This window comes from Oenanthe melanoleuca, chromosome 4A (genome assembly GCF_029582105.1).
Source record: "Oenanthe melanoleuca isolate GR-GAL-2019-014 chromosome 4A, OMel1.0, whole genome shotgun sequence".
NCBI classification, from domain to species: domain Eukaryota; kingdom Metazoa; phylum Chordata; class Aves; order Passeriformes; family Muscicapidae; genus Oenanthe; species Oenanthe melanoleuca.
The window spans coordinates 8703343-8721631 of record NC_079338.1 but is presented as its reverse complement, the minus strand read 5'-3'; the positions used below and the strand labels follow the sequence as shown (position 1 = coordinate 8721631).

The following is an 18289-nucleotide window of genomic DNA, read 5'->3' as shown; positions in this document are numbered from 1 at the left end:
GCTTCTATTCAGAGTTTAAATTAATTTGGTAGCCCAGACTCCTTTTTCGCCTGTCCTGTCCCCTCCCCCATTCTCTCTGCTGCCTTTCTGCAAGTGGTTATACAGCTGCACAAGGGAAGCCATCTGTCTGAAGCATAATCCAGTAAAAAATGGATGTTGTTAGGACAGTGCAGGGATAGCACATGAAGTGTATCACAACTCATTTTATTTTGACATTTGGACTTTTTAAAGCCTTTAGTTTAAGGCTACTGTATCTGTCCGGGTGACACACGCAAGTCACACTTTCCTTCCCTAAATAAGTTCCATGGCTGGATATATCTCTCCAAGAAGTGTTGCAAAGCATTGTTCACAAACCTGCAATTAAACATGTGAAGTTGATAAAACATCACTGTGGATAAATGGAGCTGAGTGAAGGTGGTAGTAGAAGAGAAGGTTTGGAATTAAATAATACTGCAAGACTGCATGGAAACCATTCTCAAACAAAAATATATCTAGCAAAGTCAGAGCACATTTGAAATATGTTTATAGTTTATTCATCACAGTTTTCATTTATTATAGGATTCTTTTGAGACCAGTGAAAATGTAAAGCACTAGAAACAGGAATCTATTAGGTTGTACAGATTTATTTATATTTTTATCTTAGTTTGCATAGGGCCTATATTTATACCGTTATGCCTTTTATAGTTCATATTTTATTAAATATAATAAATGCATATTGCAATCATGTTTTTGCTTAAAAACTTGAAAAACACGTTTCTAGTTTGTGGGATTCCGGAAGTGATACTGCAAGCTGTATCTCTACCCTGCCAAAGAGTGCCAGCAGAGACCTGGAAAATTCTGTGAAAACATTAAACTCTTCCATGGGCCTGCTGGTGCTGATCACACCTTGCAGAGTCAGGCTGCACTGCGAGTGCTGTGCCTGGCCAGGGACACGTGGGGTTACTTCAGAGGAGTAACAGACTCGTGAAATCAGTGAAGAACTGCTGTGCCCACTTTAAATAAGTCAGAGTTTTAAAAGTCTTCTGAAAAATGAATGCAGATTGCCCTGTCCTTGAAAAGGCAAGAGTTTCCCACCCTAGAAAGAGGCACAAACTGCAAGGATATCAGCAATATTATGCACTCTGTGGGCATATTTTTAAGTTGTTACAGTGGAGTGGCAGAGTCCTTGAAGTCACTTTCTGAAAAAGTATGCTTCTAAAAAATCTGTGATGATGTGAGCAGAAAAATCAAGTTAATTCCTATTAAATTCATACAGGCAGCTAAATGCTACTGGAAAACCAATAACGAAGTTTATTAGATGTTGGAACCTGTAGTAGAGGTTTCAGTGGGGACTGACCCCACCAGCGCTGGTTTTGCCTCCCGCTCCGGCCAGAGCCGTTCTCGTCCCCACTGCACTTCACAGGGACCTCCGCTGTCACCGCTGCCTCCGGCTCTCCCACGGCTGAGCCGCGGTGCTCCCCCACCTCGCTCCGGCGGTGAGGGGCTGCCACCATCCGCCGGGCTCCGGGCAGGGATAGCCGGCATCCCCAAGGTGCGGGGCCGGGCTGTCCGGGGCGACGCGCGGCCGGGAGCGGGAGCCGCTGCCGCTGCCGCGTGTCGCAGCCGGCGGCGGCGAGACCCGGCCGCCCATCACGTGCTCGGTGTGTTGCATTGTGCTGGCAGCGGAGGGAGGGCTGGCCATGTCAGTGATCAATGTCATGACTTCTTCCGCGGGCTGGAGCCGCAGCAGAACGCAGCTGAAGGAAGCTGATTGCTGCGGGTGCGAACAGGCTGGGAACAATACACAAAGACGCACACCCGCACGGGCGGACACACGCCCGCACACACCGGCGCACACACGGGCGGACACGGCACGCACACACGCACATCCAGGCACACGCGTCCCAGCACGCACACACTCACGTCCCAGCACACACACGCTCGCGTCCCAGCACACATACACACACACACACATCCCAGCACACACAAGAGCACACACACACGGACGGACACACATCCGCGCACACACGCACATAACAAACAAACACGCACAGGCAGCCCGCACCCTGGCTCCCGCTCCGCCGCTCCGCGCCCGGGGGGAAGATGAGCTCGGGGGACGTGGTTTGCACTGGATGGCTCATCAAATCACCCCCCGAGAAGAAACTCAAGAGATACGTAAGTGCAGAGGCTTTTCTGATGTTTTTTTTCTCGCTAAAGGCATTTCGGCATGTGGTCGCTGTCTGGCTCTTCCTTTGAAATGTCTCGCAAGTTTCGACTTAACCTTGGACCAAAACAAAAAGACTTCCAAGTCCATGCGCTTATGGAGTATTTTAGTTTTCACCGACATTCTTGTGCCCTCTGGAATCTGAATTTCCCGGCTCGTAAGATTATAGTACTTCAGCTGTTATGCAACGTATTTTAGGTTAAAAACCACATTTCGGTTTTAGTTAACGTTGCCGTAACTAACAGAATTGTTGTAATAGAATTGCGGATGTCACTTTTCCAGGGACAGACAAGAACATCCTAAAAAGAAAGGGGGAAAAAAAAACCAAACCCACACAGCCAAAATTCTAATAATTTAAATTCTGAGGATTGGCTTTGTTAAGATGCTGTGTAATTTCTGTGACACTTGCTAAAGACAGCATGTACAATAGTTTTATTTACCAATGCCAGATGCAGTTGTTAGCAGAAAGCTTCAGAAAGCTTTTTGGTCTGTGATAAAGAGGTGCTGGAATATGCTGTGCTGTAAGGTTCCTGATAGCTGAAAGGTGAAGGGGGCTGGGGAGGAGAAGCAAGCCCTGCATGGAGATCTGCAACTGCACTATGGGCCCCCTTGTTTCATTCTCGATCTGCTTGCCTGTTTGTCTAAAAAAAAGCACTCCGGGTAGGAATAAATAAATAACCCTTAAAAATTTGCTTGGGATAGCATTAAAAATGTAAGACCCTCGTGGGCCATTTTGCATATTCATTTGTGATGGTTCTTCATTACGTACGTATATTGTATGTTGTTATGTTCTGCTGTGACACTTCTGGAATCGGTAATACCCGTTGAGTCATGCCCTTCTAACCTGACTTCCCCTATAGCTCTGCAACGTACTCGAAGGATGCCACTGGCCGTGTCTCTGGCTCTCCGAGCCTTATGCACAGCTTACATCATTTGTCGTATTCACTTCTGTTTATCAGCATTTTCTCTGGAGTGCTGATGTTAGCTTTTCCCAGTAAAATGAGGCATAACTGTCTTGTGGAAGAATATGGAGGATATCATTTGGTAGTGTGTTTTTTCTTTGGCTAAAAACTAGCAGAAATTATAATTTACTGATGTTGGAATTATTTTTAACTTTTATTGTAAATTAAGGTCTTACTGTAGACCACAGTATTTCATTGAAGTGGCTGAATATTTGCCTAGTTCAGTAGCATTTTCCAGTTCTGAAATAACCACTATGATGTGTCTCACTGAAGCTGCAAATAAATTTTGTGCATCTCATTTTTGCTATATTTTGTAATGAGTGTACTAATTAGCACTGTATGGCAGGCACAGTGTAAGAGCCACTGATTCACCTGGTATCATTAGTAACTCTGTCACTGAAGCTACTTTTGATGACTCAGTATTCAAAAAAGGGGAAAGTAGAGAAAACAGAATGTGATAAAGCTGGGGTTTGAAAAGCCCCCATTATACACTCAAGATAGTAGTCACAACAGGGGCTCTGATCAGCTCACAAGGCTACTTGCAGTGTGCTCTGCTCAGATTTTGCACTACAAAACCAGGAGAAATGCAGTCTTCATTATTATCCAAACATCAACCACTAGATTAGCCAGATCTATGCAGATTAAGCTTTGTTTTCTGCTTAGGAGGATAAGGTAGTCCTTTGTCCATAATAAAGCAGAAAGAAATCTGGTGCATGTACAGCAAAGCTTAATGTCCCTTCTTACATGACTGGTTACACAGTGGATGCTATAAATCAAATGGAGTGTTTCTCTCACCTTTTGCAAACTACTTTCCTCCTATTTTTCGTAGAATTTCTCCGGCATGGCAACTCGTGCATCTTGCTCTGGGGTAGCTGATAACTCAGGCTGAACCACAGTGATTGCTTAAAAACAACAGTTTTAAAACAGTGGCTGTTCAAACTGACTTCAGTAGGTGTCAAGTGTCAACCGCTTACAGGAGGATGGTGTTGGCTCTGGTTCTGAACTGACAACATACATAAATCCCCGAGTTCAACACCACCCTTTGTGCTCAGCTGGAAAAGCCCATGGTCTGAGCCGAGCTTCCAGGGAGCTTCAAGTGCCAGCTTGGCCTGCTGCTCACGGGACCTCTTGGACACTGCCCAGCCTCATTTGCTCTCATGCGGTTGTCTCCCAGTTTACATTTTCCTGAGTTCAGCATCTGGCTTTTGTAGGATTTGACTGGAGGGTCCAGTGTTTTTCACACAGATAAATTCTTAATCCTTCATCTATTAAATCTATCACTAAGAAAATCCATTTAATTTCAATGGAATGTGTGGTTAAACAATCAGACAAAGCAATGAATTCAGGTTGTGAGATTGGGAGCTGCAATAATTCTGCTGAAGCCACTGGGAATATTTACAGTGTTTATAAAATTAAACAAATTAATCTTTCCAAGACTAGAGCCTAAAGACCAAAGTATACCTTCATTTATATTTGTTCTCTGATGAAAGCAATTAGGTTTTCTATGCATAAACAAATCAGAATTTGCCTGTAGGTAAGCAGAACATTATTTTCAAAACTTTGAAAGTGAAAAGCAGGTGTTCACAGTCTATATTTTTCCTGTAATGTCTCACAAAGCCGATGCTCTTAGTAACACTATTCTTAGAAGTGTCTTATCATTCCCTAACAAAGGCTGCTCTCATGCATGTGCAGGAAACGAACATGAGATTAATTACCCAAGTGTAACTTTCTGTAAAAACAGAGAGCTTAATGCTAAACACAAAGAATTAATTAGAAAGCACAGGGAGCTTTGCTACAGCAGGAAAATAATAGTGATTTAATGGCAGGGACAATGCTTTTCTCTCAATATGATACTTGAACCATGAAACCACCACGTCAGCCTATCTATAGAGGCAGTTGTGCAAGGAGTCTCCCAGGAGAGTATTTGGTGTGTATTGCAGTTCTTTGTCCTCTAAGTGTGACCCGAAAGCTGTGCTGCTTTCATTTCCCCACTTGGTTCCAGCTTTTCTCACCAACCAGGTCTGCGTGGGCCTGAGGGGTGCCAGGGAACAGCCAGAGCTGGGGGGAAGCTGGGTATGGGGCAGGAGACAGAGAGGAAGAAGCTGCTAACAAAAACTAAGAAGTGGTGGTGATGGAGGTAAAGTCCATCCTGCTCTCGACCAAAAATATGAAAGTATCAGTCATAACTTGACATTCAGCCCCACAGGAGGAAAACCTACTGAAGATTTTTGCTGTTGATATTAGTGGATCAGTGAATGCCTCTGTTGGAAATTAGATGTAATGGGGGAATCTGCTTCAAATTTGATGGCTTTCACAGTTCCTTATATTGGTGGTGAGTGCATGCATCCCAATACTGTAATCTGGCATTGAATAGCTGTATCCTTGAGAGTTTTCATGTGGAAATATATCTGATCACAGACTGTTATTATTTGTTTATTTATTGGGGGAGGTGGAAGGAGGGAATGATTTCATGGCCTTGAAACAAAGGACTTAATACAGACAGTGCAAGAAGTCACAATGAAAGGAAAAACAATATAGAAGACAGCCCTGAAAATGTCTAAATAAATAAGAGACCAGTGCTGTCGAGAAGACACATTGCTCAGGGGCTGACAAGGAGGAGGAGATGGGACTTTTAGCACACAGCTAATTGCAACATCTCCTCAAATCCCTGTCCCATTGTTTGTCACACAAGTGTGGAACAGCAGCAGTAGCTCCTCTGAATGTCCTGCTGGTGTTTACTTGCTGTTAGTGTTAGGTTATGTGGTTTGCAGTAGTAAAGGGCCATACAGAGATGCTTGCTTGCAGTGAGTCACTGCAGCTCCATTTAAATCAACACTATGCAGCTGTACCCCAGCTGAAAAGCTATTTTTAAACTTCAGTACTATACAAATTGATTAGGGAAGACCACTTGCTCAAAAAAAAGCAAGTTTCCCACTTTACTTGAGTGACTGATTTCTTCAAGCATTGTTGGAAATCAAAATTCCTTGTCAGCATTTCTAGAACAAGAGTCCCAAAAGGACCCCATATTAGAAAATGTAGCTTTGTGCTTCCTACCGCACTTCTTCTTGGAATGTCTGGTCTAGGAAGACAAACAGAGGTGTAAATTAATGTATCCTATGGCAAAAGCTGGTGGAGCAGTGTTCTTTGCTGCTGTGTCTGTGTGTGGGGCAGGAAGTGCTGCCAGAAGGGTACAGCTGAGCCCAGCCCAGCATCTCTGACCGTTGGAGGATCTGCCAGGACCCAACCGCAGCACACCAAGGCTGGGGGTTTAGAAGATAAGAGAATCTAGACGACTTCTCCATTTTTAGCTGAAGTTCTGGTATTTATCAGGAGAACAAACAGGAAGTTACTAAGAAGAAAAAGTAAAGTAGAATTATGGAAGAGTTTGCTCAAGTAATACGAACAGGAGTCACAGAGCACTGCGATGGGCGTGTGAGATGGATAGCATCTGCACTCTGATCCAGCGTTGGGCTGTGGTCACCAGAGGACACTGCCACCTCCCCTGGAAGAAATACCCAAGTGCTTTGTGAGGTCAAGTACTTCTGCTGGTTTGGGGTTTGGGGGAAGTTTCTGAAAAATATTATCCAGAAGAAACCCGAATTTAATTTTTCTCTTTAAGTCTTTTTATTTCCAAACGCTTCTTAGAAAGCCTCACCTCTTGAGTGCTGTCCGTTTTGAGCAGAGAATTCTGACCACCTTTTATACTTTCCTGGGATAAATATCCAGAGTTCCCTGAGTTTATTTAACCAATTTGCACAGGTTTTGTAACTGTGGTTTGCAGGCTGGGTGGAAGTAGGAGTCACGTGGGGTGCAGAAAGTTGTCAGAGCCTTTAGCTAATTCCAGTTGTAAGTTTTGTTCCTATATTTTTTCCTGCTGTTTCTTCATTTTAAAATTCAGTGTATATTCTATCTGTCTGGTTTTTATATTGAAAAATAACTGAATTTTGAGAAAATTAAGGCTTTCAAACAGAAGCTCCTGTGTGGCAGCCTTCATGTTCCCTTCTTTGTGAAATAATGTAAAAATTGATACAATTGATCTCAAGGGAGGAGTTTCCATCACTGAAAATAAACATTTGTAATTAGCTATGTGCAAATCAGACCTTGTTTTGATAGGGTAAATGTGATGTTTATTCTAGACTGTTTTCTTCCATTTTAACAATGTTTTGATAGTTTAAATGCAATTTTTGAAGAGATAGGTTGACTTCTAAGAAAGAAATAATTTCCAAAAAACACTGCTATACTTGGCAGCCTGTGTATCAGAATAATTTCCCTTGAACTGTTTATTTGGGTGGAGCCATAATAGTTCTGAAGCCCCAGCTTAATCTTTGACTGCATGTTTTCAGTACAGAGAAATGTCCAGCTATTGGTTTCTATTCAAAACAGAAACCCACAAGTTATCAGGTCTTTGCATTCAAAAATAGAGCCTAAAGAAAATGCTAGTTTGAAATAGAGAAGGAAATGTTAACTCAAGTGGTAATTAAACAAGTGAGGCAGTCAAACATGGCTCAGAGGAAAATGCATTACAAGTCATACATTGGTGAAGTCATTGTTGTAGCATGAAATCTATGGAAATATGGATAAACACATTACTTCTACCAATGATGCATTAAAATGTTATGAGTATTTGTTATGAAATTTGATAGGTTTTTAAGGAAAGGGACAAATTTATGCCTAAAATGTTACTTGTTAGAAAAACAGTAATTTTATTTGGTTTTTTGTCCTTTTTATTTGATTTGGAAATGAATTAGTAATGTGATAAGACAAGGAAAAAATGCCGGTTTTGAAATAAAATTTGCATGTTAAAACATTACTTCCAGCCAGATAAAATACATTTTCTTCTCTCTCATTTAATTGTTAAATAAAATATAATACTTAAATTTTTTAATTGTTTTTCTGCTTTACAATAAGGTCCTTGACTTGTTTCAGTTTGTGTTACATCAGAAAAATAAACAAACAAACAAGGTAACAAACGCATATCCATGCAAAACTCAGTTTTAAAATGTGCTGCAGCTTAGTATTTGTTCTAAATAAACCCAAACTGGTGCCTAGTCTTTGTGCCAGAAGAATACTCCCTTTCTGAGGCTACTTCATTTATAGCTTTGTAATTGTTAGAATGAGACAACTGTTCTTAGAGATTTTGTTATTCCCTTCCCTCCTGATGCCAAAAACCCTACCTGACCCCTGCAGTCAAAACTGCATTGTAGCTTTCCACAAAAGCCCTGAACAGCACATTTCAATTATGCAGGATCCCTTTTCATAGAGTGTTTTACAAAAAGGCAGTAAAGTGTTGTTTTTAGTATGAATTTGAAATTACTTAAATGAGAGTGTTAATTTAAACTGAGCTTAGAATGTCATATGAAAGTTTTTGGCTCATTTTTGCCAATACTTTTTTTTTAAAAGACCATACTTTCTGTAAAGCCTGTTAGTGATAAATATCCATCCTGTGACTCTCAAGTCTTGAGACAGTGGGTTATGTATTCATATTTCTGTTGGACAGAATAATGGGTATAAGGGAATCCTTTCTAACTTTGCTACTGTTGTAATGTCAGCAGAGCACACAGTTAGTGAACAATCTATTTTTACATACAGACTTGCAAACTGTACAAGTTCAAGGTTTTTACAGTTGTGAAGCCATTTTTTCAAGCTGACACAAACTGGTCATGCCAAGGAGAAGCCAATAGCTCAGAACAAGCATGAACTGTGTTTTATTTGCAGATTTTACAAACCAGTAAAGCCGCAAACCTTTCCAAAGTCCTGGGTTTGTAAGCACTGGGAAAGCTGGCTTTGTGTGCCTGCTGTAAAGCTGCACTTCCAGGGGCTGCTGCCCGTTCCACAGAGAAGCCCCCAGCATTCAGAGGCGGCTGTGAGCTGATCAGATCACTATGGGAGGAGAAGAAACATCTGAAGAGATGCCAGCTGAGTTTACAGTAGCAGTGAAGAAACAGTTTCAGGAGAAGTGATACACTCCTTCACTAAGTGTTCGCTGCTGTTCCAGCTACGTCATCTGGATTTATAGTGGAAGCTCTGCAAGCTTAAGTTTTATTTTTGATAAGTTCAAAATTTTGAACGCATTCTAACAAAATAATTGCATTCTCACTGAGGCCTTAGGTTTAAAAATAAGAAGCACTCAAGTAGCTCAGGGAATTGGATTTTTTGAGATTTTTAAGTGCTTTGCTCCCACTGAAAAGTTTGCAACATGTTTTCACTGGGTCCTTCCCTGACTCCAGAGTTACTTTCACAGGTCTTCGCCAGTTTTCTTCACTTTTCCCAGTAAAACAGTGAGATTTAGAGTGTCAGCTGAAAATGGGACTGTTACTCCCATTACTCCTGTTACTGTTACACTTTATACTTTTTTCAAATATTCGTTATGGACACATAAATGAGTGCCACACTAGTCATAAAATAATGGTGAACTGTTTTTGAAAAGTGATGGAAAACCACTGGCAAAACCCCATCATTATTTCAGAATCCTCCCCAAACTCCTGCTTTCATCTGCTCTGAGCCTGATAAATAGCTAAAATGAAACATCATTAAGACAAACAAAGAGAAAGGTTAGGGGACAATCAGATTGGGATAGGAAAAGCAGGCTTCGTGGTGGTGGCTCTGCTTTGGTTCCCATGTGCATCCCTCTCCTTTGGATTTGGAGACTGGAAGCTTAATAATTCTGCTATTTAAGGGGAAAGAAACAAAACAAACATTTATTGAAGCGTTACTAGATGCCATGCTTTAAGAGTTTTAATATGTTCATATGTTCTTTTTGTTGCTTTGCTTTTTTTCAAAATTCACAACTGAAAGTACTGTTGCTATGTTACTGTTATGATGTGTGGGCTACTAAATAAATAGAAGGAGTTTAGTCCATGCCAGAAATAGAAAACCAGGTCAAAGGTGACATTTGGGACATGTTGGGGGAAAAAAAAAAAAAAAAAAAAAAAAAAAGAGGAGGCTAAATAATTATTTATTTTCTTCCTATTATTCTCTTCAGTCTTATTAACCCTCGACTACATAGAAGGAAATTACAATAGAATTTCTGAGCATTCCAGAGTGTAAAAAAAGACACCTTGGGAGTTCTAAGTCTGTTGGCTTTGTTCTTTGCAAGATCAAATTCACACAGTAAAACGGTGGCACCTCACACCACAGTGAACTGAGGAGGTATCAAAGGACACAGGGACTGCTGAAAATTCACTCTGCAAAGGCACACATGGAAGGGAAAATCTGTCAGAAGGAGCAAGCTTTAAGGGAAAAACAACAGGAAATTTGAGTCCATTGTCCTTTTTGGGGTAGTCTGGCAGGTTCCCAAAGACCAGATATACAAAATGTGCTGAGGCTCTTTGTGAGTAGCCCCAGGTACCTGCCTGGACCTTCAACTGCCTGAACATCTTTGTGAGCCTGTCTTGTGAACCTGTACAAGAGCAGGGTCATTTCATCTTCCTCTGGTGCCTCTGTGTGCTCCTGCTATACCTTGGCACCACGAGCTCTTGTTCAAGCTCCAGGGGCTGATTCAGTAAATGGGGCACACTGCAAATCACTTAGGTGAAAAGTAGAGCCCAGCCCTCCCTCCACCCATGTGAGCTCAGGCAGAAGCACCCTTGTCCCAGGAATGAGCCCAGCAGCCTATTTACTTGCAGAGGGAGGCCTCTGACTTTATTCCCAAGATGTTATGGCAGATGCTAGAAGCTCAGGGCTGTGTTCCTTGAGCACTAAACCCCTCACCCCTCCCAGCACTGCCATGGGCAGGCACTGTGCCCTAATGGGCTTTGCCTTGCCCTTGGCCCCACAGCTCCCAGGAGCATCAGTAGCTCTGAGCCCACAGCAGAGCAGCTGGAAGCTGCCAGACCTTCCTCTGGCAGGAGGTGGGACATGGAATGGCACTGAGCCATGAGTTAATTTAGCAGATTTGTAATTAATCTGGAAGAACTTTTTTTTTAAATATATATGTTTACTTATAAACAAATTATTCATGTGACACATGAATGTGACATATGTGGCCTCTAATTTCTTTGTGTGTTAGGGAAGAAGCCCACAGCAACAACCTCAACCAGTTCAGTGCATGCAATCTTATTAGAGATTTCTTGGTGTTATTTTTGTAGTTCCACAAATCTGTTACTTTTCTGCAAACAGACAAGTTCCCCCTACGCATGAGACCTTTGGATTTGAAGCATTCCAGAAAATTCCACATTTAGCAGAAAATTTATAGAAGAGGATTAAATTAGAGGTACAAAGAGAGCCAAAGATGCAGCAAGTCTTGATCCTAAATTGCACAAGGTTTAAAATTTTCTTTGTTAGCCCTCCTTGAATGAAGGCACGGACCTTGAATGACTAAGAGCATTTCCTAATACGATGGATATGAATAGCTGGTTTAATAAGATACTTTCCTAATTTTCAGCCCCAAGCCAGCCCTCTAGTGCCTTAGACCTTGGGGCGTGTCTGACTTTCTGTGTCAGAAAGCAAACAAATATTTTAGGACTCATCTGGATTGTTTATTTACTTTCACCACAAGTTTGCTGCTGCAATTGGTTGTTTTCTACCACAACCAGCATTCAGCCTCACACTGAAGGAGAGGGTGTTAGAGGATTTCTTGTCCCCTGTGGAGTTCAAACTCTCATTTGGACTCTGTCAAATTCTTTACCCTTGCCAGAGATTACATTTATCTCAAATCCTTAAGTGCAATTACTATGATTAATCTTTCTTTGGAGTGAATAAGATTTTAACAGGCATTTTCTCCACAGAAGTCTGCAGCTGGGAGAAGAGCAACCTACAGCCTGTCCTTTCCAGGGCAGTGTTGCATATGCTCAGCAAACTGCCCAGTTTTAACCAGCAACAGCAGCATTGCTAACTGGAATGAAGGATGAATTATGCCCTCTGCAGTTCCTCCTAAGGGACCTATTTGTGTTTCATAATATTTCCAGGTCCTTGAAATGATCTTCTAAAACTTCTAAGTAAGCTCATTTTGCTGGTTGGTAGATTAAAGCAGTTTACCCATTGAAGTAGTCCAGATGGGCTGCAGAGCTGTTTGCCTGTGCTCTTTGTTGGGGCAAACAGCTTGATTGTTAAACTGGATGAAATTATGCCAAGGCACAGAAGCTCCCAGAAGCTGCGAGACATGGACAGCTTTCAGATAAGATGTAGCTAGCTGGATGAAAATTAAGCATATTTACATTGCTTCTCTCAGACATTACGAACTCCCCTCACTGTAGCACTTACCTTGTTGTGGAGTCAGAGATGCTTTAGTGAAATTTGCCATTTGAGAACTGACGACACAAGTTTGGGAGGTGAAGAGTCAAGGGGAGCTTGTGCGAAGCTGTAGCTGTGCAGTCCTTTCCAGAACATAGTGATGGAGAGGGGTAGTCATAGAGATGCACTCCAGTGACAGGTCTAAGGAACGACTTGCCTGTAGTTTAGCAACCTCAGCTGTGTGAAGACATCAGCAGTGGTGGTTCTAATTTTAATATGCTCAGAATTCACCATGCAAACACAGACAGATTTCATTTTGACTTGTTTCTCAGGTTTACTGGATTCAGAAATGGAACTGGGATCTCTGTATGAGCATATTGTTGTAGATCTTAGTTCAGAGACGGGTTTTTTAAAGAAAGCAGGTATTTTATATGTCATCTCTGCATATGAATAAAAGATAAGGAGCAAATGAAAGCACTCAGATATAAGACCTTTTACTATTAATGGGCATAAAGCCTAAGATCAGTTTGTTGTAGGGCAGCTGGTCACTTCTGACTTCCAGCTCGGGTTGCTGCAGTCAGAGTACCTGTTTTGAGTGGAAACACGGTTGTGCAGAATCACTCCAGATTCAGATAGCGCACAATCTTCATGGCTCCTTGCTGGGATAACAAGAAAAGGCACATAAACCTGCACAGGAACAGCAGCAACGAAATATGGTGTTGTAGCACAACTGAGTCTGTACCATCTAGCATGGAACTTTTCCCTTCCAGAGTCAAGTGCACCTATAAAGAACAGAAAAGGCCAAGTAAGCACAGGCTTTAATAAGCTGCTGGAATTGGGCAGTTGCACAGTGGTACTGGAGGGTTACATGTGAAGGTTTCATTTGCCTTTATGAGTTTGCACAAATCTGTTTGGAATGTGTCTTTGTCCTCTCTGAAAAGGTTTCATGTACAAAGTACTTAGACTCATCAGAAAAAAAAACCCCTTGAAATAGAAATGGCACCTCATGTTCTTTAGTAAAACAGGAGCTTAGGAGAAACCAGCAGCTAAAAAAATGTAGTCTCAAATTCTAACCCATTATGACTATATTTATGGGGAACATTTAAATTATCTGTTTTCCTACATATTCCTTATTCCTGACTAGTAACAACAGTACCTTGTGACTGATGATGTTTCATTGCCTTTAAACACTGAACTTGAATGTAGGTTGAGCTCAAGGCTTTTTTTCTTTAGCTTTTCTATGAATTGGCTGAATGCAGATCAAGCACAGAGCCATGGTCCTCAGCAACAAGGGAGTGGGAAGAGAAAACCAGGTAGGAGGATTTTGCATCCCAGTGGAAATCCCCAGATCTGCCAGTATTATTAGAGCTCCTGGTAGCTCCAGTGACACTGGGAGAGATGGTACGTGGTACAGGAACTGCAGCATTTACCAGCTTGTGATTGGAAACTGGTGACAATGAATGGATATGAATATGTTCAAATGCACAGTTTCAGTTCGTCTTGTATTACATCTCACTCACAAAAAGATATTTCAGCCAGATAGAATTATGGTGAGAAATAAAAGCAGAGTTGCAGAGAAATTGGTAGCTTCTTAAAAAGAATAAATTCACTGAAATATCTCACTTTCTATTTGAGAGATTAAATCTAAGGATGGTGCAGCCATTTTTGCTTTGCCTGGCATAAGATTTGCATGACTCATGGCCAACAGTATGCTGGGACCTAGAAATATAGAATGCAAAAGCAACTGGCTGCTGGCTGCTGGCTGGGGGATTCCTGCACCATCTCCAAAATGATGACTCTTTTTGATGGGGTGTTGTAACCCAATAGGGCAGCACACAGAGTGAAGCCAAGTGCATGTAATGCTTCTCCCCAGGTGAGGGTATTGATCTGAGGGGTAAGGGACAATGCAAAGGCTGCCAAATGCCTTGTGTCCTAGCAGGCAGTCCCAGCTGATGAGGATGGATGATGGAATGGATCAAGCAGGACAAGAAGGTTTGCAGTGAAGAGGGTGTAAGATTTGAAAGGCTGCACATAGGAATGAGGAGTTGCAGTCCTAATTCTAGTACCAGGCAGCTCAGCAGATGGCCCAGCAGATGAGTTGCTATGCACCATGGCATGTGTGAGAACATAGAATCACAGAATGGCTTGGGCTGGAAGGGACCTTAAAGATCATCTCGTTCCAGCCCCCTGCCAGGATGTCACCCACTAGATCAGGTTGCTCAGGACCCCATCCAACTTGCCCTTGAACATTTCCAGAGAAGAGGCAGCCACAGCTCTCTGGGCAGCCTGTTCCAGTGCCTCACCACCCCCTGAGTAAAGAAATTCTTCCTAAAATCTAATCCTAACATGAGAGTGGTGGTGAGGCACCAGCAGACACAGAGCCCTGCCCTGTGCATGGTACAGGATACCATCAGATGTCAGATGTCATACTGTGCCCTCCATCCCCCATCAGGGTGCTTTCCTGGCTTGCACATCGAGCTTCCCACAACAGTATTTCATTTTTCTGTTCTGCATTACAGCCATTTCCTCCACAATGCGTTGTCTTCCCTCTCCAAACAGAGCAGAGCCCATCTCCAGCAGTGGAGGTCCTTGCCAGCCACAATGACACCATACTCACATCACTGACTTCTCCTGCCTGAGGCAGCAGCTCTCTTGCTGAGCTGGCACTTCTTGAGGAGGAAAACCTCATGCTTTGGGCTACAGAACAGCCTTGCTAGCATGTTTTGGGTTTTTTTCCTTCAATTCCAGTTCTTCCAGCAGTGAGGTCTAGCGGTCAGAGATATTTCATGTGCATCCTATGCGGCTTGCACCTTCCCTAACAACTTCAACTCTTTGGGAGTTTTAGGAAAAAACTTCAGAAAATCTTGAAAAATCTCTAAATCTCTTTGTTTAAGAACTGGACAGTTTCCAACTGACTTTCTCCAGAGGATCTGTTTTGCTATTTGCTGTTTGTGAGTCCTTAGGGCTCCATTTGCAAATCACCTAAGGACTTATGGCTAGATCTAGGAAAAAGCATCTTTACCCCTAATAGCTTAGAGTGGCCACATTGTGATCACATTGTGATGCCACTCAGCACACCAGTGTTAGAAGCTTCTTTTTTTTCAGACTGTTAATTCAGAGCAATATATTCCTGTGGGAAATTCCAATAATCCATGTTTAGTGATACAGCAAAAATCTACTTCAATAACCAGTTTGTGCGTAACATTGATAAAATTATTGTCACTGACTTGTTCTAAGAAACTCCATTTCCAATGTAATCTGCAGGAAACCCACATAGATGTATCATGATGCATAAATTCAAATCACTATAATTAGGCTGATAAACATCTTCTTGGATATTCTTGGGGTGAGCGACATCTTTTTCCTTTAACTGTTTCTAGAGCAATATAAACTAAACTGGAAACAATGTTCTTTTTATCAGTATCAGGGCATTCCCATGGCATACTTGCGCTAGCAGATACATGGCAGCTCAGCTATGCCAGTAAAAATGCAGACAGCCCTTTGATTCAAGCAGCAGCAACACAAGCAGTGGTAATCCCTGATTTCCCACACGCTATCCTGTCAGGTTCCTTTTGCTATCTCCAAGTCTTAAGTTCAGGTTTTGTGTCTCCTTTGCCCTTGGTGTATTTACTCAAATTGCAAACAAAGAGATTCTTTATTCCCTCCTATTTTTACTATGGTCCCTTGGAGCCTGCACTTAGACTTCCCAATTTACTAAGCTCATCCAAGGGTACTGTCGGCCCACCATTGGGACAGTAATTTTGTGAGTCCCCAGTGAAAATTCTTTGGACCAGGTGGTGGACTAGGTTTCTTGGTCGATGATATTTCCCTACTGGACCTGTAGAGAGTGTTTAGCAAAGAGAATGCTCTGATTTTCCATAATTAAATTCTGTATATACACAAGCCAACCAACAACAAAAAATCCAGGTCTCTATTCAGTGCTTGTACAATCGAACTCTCTGAAGTATCTCACCATAAGGACTATGAGATAAAGTAGAAAGTTTTAAACTAGTAAAGGGAAAACTTAAACATCATGATCATCTCTCTTATTATAAAGAAGCAGAAGGATATTAAAATCTATGCTATGCTGGCTCATTTTTTTTCAACAAAAATTATTTCTGGGGGCATTGTACATGCTTACAATAAAACTGTTAAATAAGAAAAAGTGAAATCCACTATGAGTTTTGCTAACTTTTTTGTTCATAACATGCTTGTGCAATAGTGTAGTCAGAATTCAATAATCAAACTATGTTTCGTCCATGCTTGACCATTAGTGGCTGTCTGGAAAACTGTACGTTCCTTGTATTCTCTCAGATCCAGAGCTGCCTGACTCATCCAGGGGCTGTCTACAAATAGCAATGGTGGAAGCAGGCCTGGCAGTCATGTTTCTGCTAAGGACATAGGAGGACCCTCCAGAGCAGCAAAGGGAAATGACGAAGGGCTGGAAAAAAATCTTATCCTTTTGTGGAAAGATCTTGTAGAAAGCACAAACTGCTTGTGGCAAGGGCTCTGCCAGTGCAGATACACTTTCTGCCTGTAGCAACTTAATTGAAAAACTGTTTAAAACCACCAGTTATCACTCTGCTGGTTCAGGGTGCTGCCTTATCTGTTCCCAGTAACAACTCTGAGCTGTGGCTGGGGTCTGTTCTGGGAACAGCTACAGGCACTCTCCTTCGTCAGCAAATACCAGAGCCCCAGGGCAGGGACTCCACATCAAGGAACAGGGAAACGGGGACATATCCAATGCCTGTTGGTAATCCAGTTGTTAAAAATAAATGTTGACTTGATGAACTTCTAACCAAGCACCTGTTAAGTCAGAAGGGAAGACTGACATGATAATTTACCTGTAGTAAATGCTGGGGAGATTTCAGCTGAGTGGAAAGAAGAGCTGAGGTAGTTATCTAAAAACAGGAGGCCTTGGCAACTTTGGTCCCTGTTCTTTTGAAATCCATGTCTCATAATGTAATACATTTGACTTACTGTTATTACTGTATTCGCTCTTTTTTTTTTGGTGAAAATACCATTAATTACTAATTTAGTTCAGTGGAATAGTCCAACCGTGTGTGTGTAGTGCATTTAGTGATTTCAATCCTGAGCCTGAAATTGCTCTTTCCTCTATATAATGCTGTTGGGAAAAATTCTTAGTTTCACAGTGTCAAGCCCTTAATTGATCCAGGACCAAGCCAGAAGCAGAGAACTCTGGAGAAGATTGTTAGGCATCAGTTAGGCATCACTGGTAGTAAATCTCTGTGGAAACAGTGCTCAGCTGCAGCTGGGGAACTTCCAGTTGCACCATCCCATGGTTGTAAATGCAGAACTGGTACTTTTTGCCTGTGCAAAGGCGAGGCAAAGCCACCAAATCTATGCTCAGGTACAATCCATACTCAGTTGTGTTTGACACAGGGAACTCTGGAGCTGTCAGGATAGAGGCAGCAGCTTTGTGGTATGGGAATGCAAGACACATACATGCAAAAAAAAAACCCAAAAGAGCCTTACGCTCAGTGCAGCCCAGGACTTGAATGTCTCTTCAGAGGCCTATGGCTCTCCTGCTTTTGACTCTATCCAGCCACCTCCACCCCTCCCACATTCCTCCTTTGGTGGTTTTCATGGCTAACCCTCAGCATCCATGGAAATACTTCCCTGGCCCCCTCGGGTGGCATGCTAGTGGCCCATGCTAGTCCACATAAAAGTGAAGTAGCTACAGGCTTAGGAAATGGCAAACAAGCAAAAAGATCTCTTCTTGCTGCTTCTGTCCCTTGAATGGCAGCTTCTTTAATCAGGGCTGTTAAGGGGGTCTTGGAACACGGTCCTATTCCTGTGAGTAGGCTGTGGTCCTGAAGCTCTAGAAGAGCTGAGCTGTCTCTCTCAGGAGGTTTTCTGAAACAAAGAGCACGTGACACATGTCACATAATGCTGTGAGAAAACAGTGTTTCTACCTCAGAGCTGAAGAAAT

At 42.2% G+C, this 18289-nt stretch overlaps 1 protein-coding gene across 7 annotated transcripts in view; it reads left to right on the top strand.

The window, feature by feature from the left end:
- Positions 1–1654: 1654 nt before the first annotated feature.
- Positions 1655–18289, top strand: part of GAB3 (GRB2 associated binding protein 3) — an 81140-nt gene continuing 64505 nt past the window's right edge. For 6 of the 7 annotated variants that reach the window (XR_008840532.1, XR_008840533.1, XR_008840530.1 and 3 more), the window contains exon 1: positions 1670–2154. Coding sequence is in view for 3 of the 7 variants with exons in the window: in XM_056491654.1 (XP_056347629.1) it covers positions 2083–2154 (72 nt within the window). In the remaining 4 variants the exon portion in view is untranslated. Of the gene's footprint in view, positions 2155–18289 lie in introns of all 7 variants that reach the window. The other variant, XM_056491653.1, reaches the window with a different exon arrangement.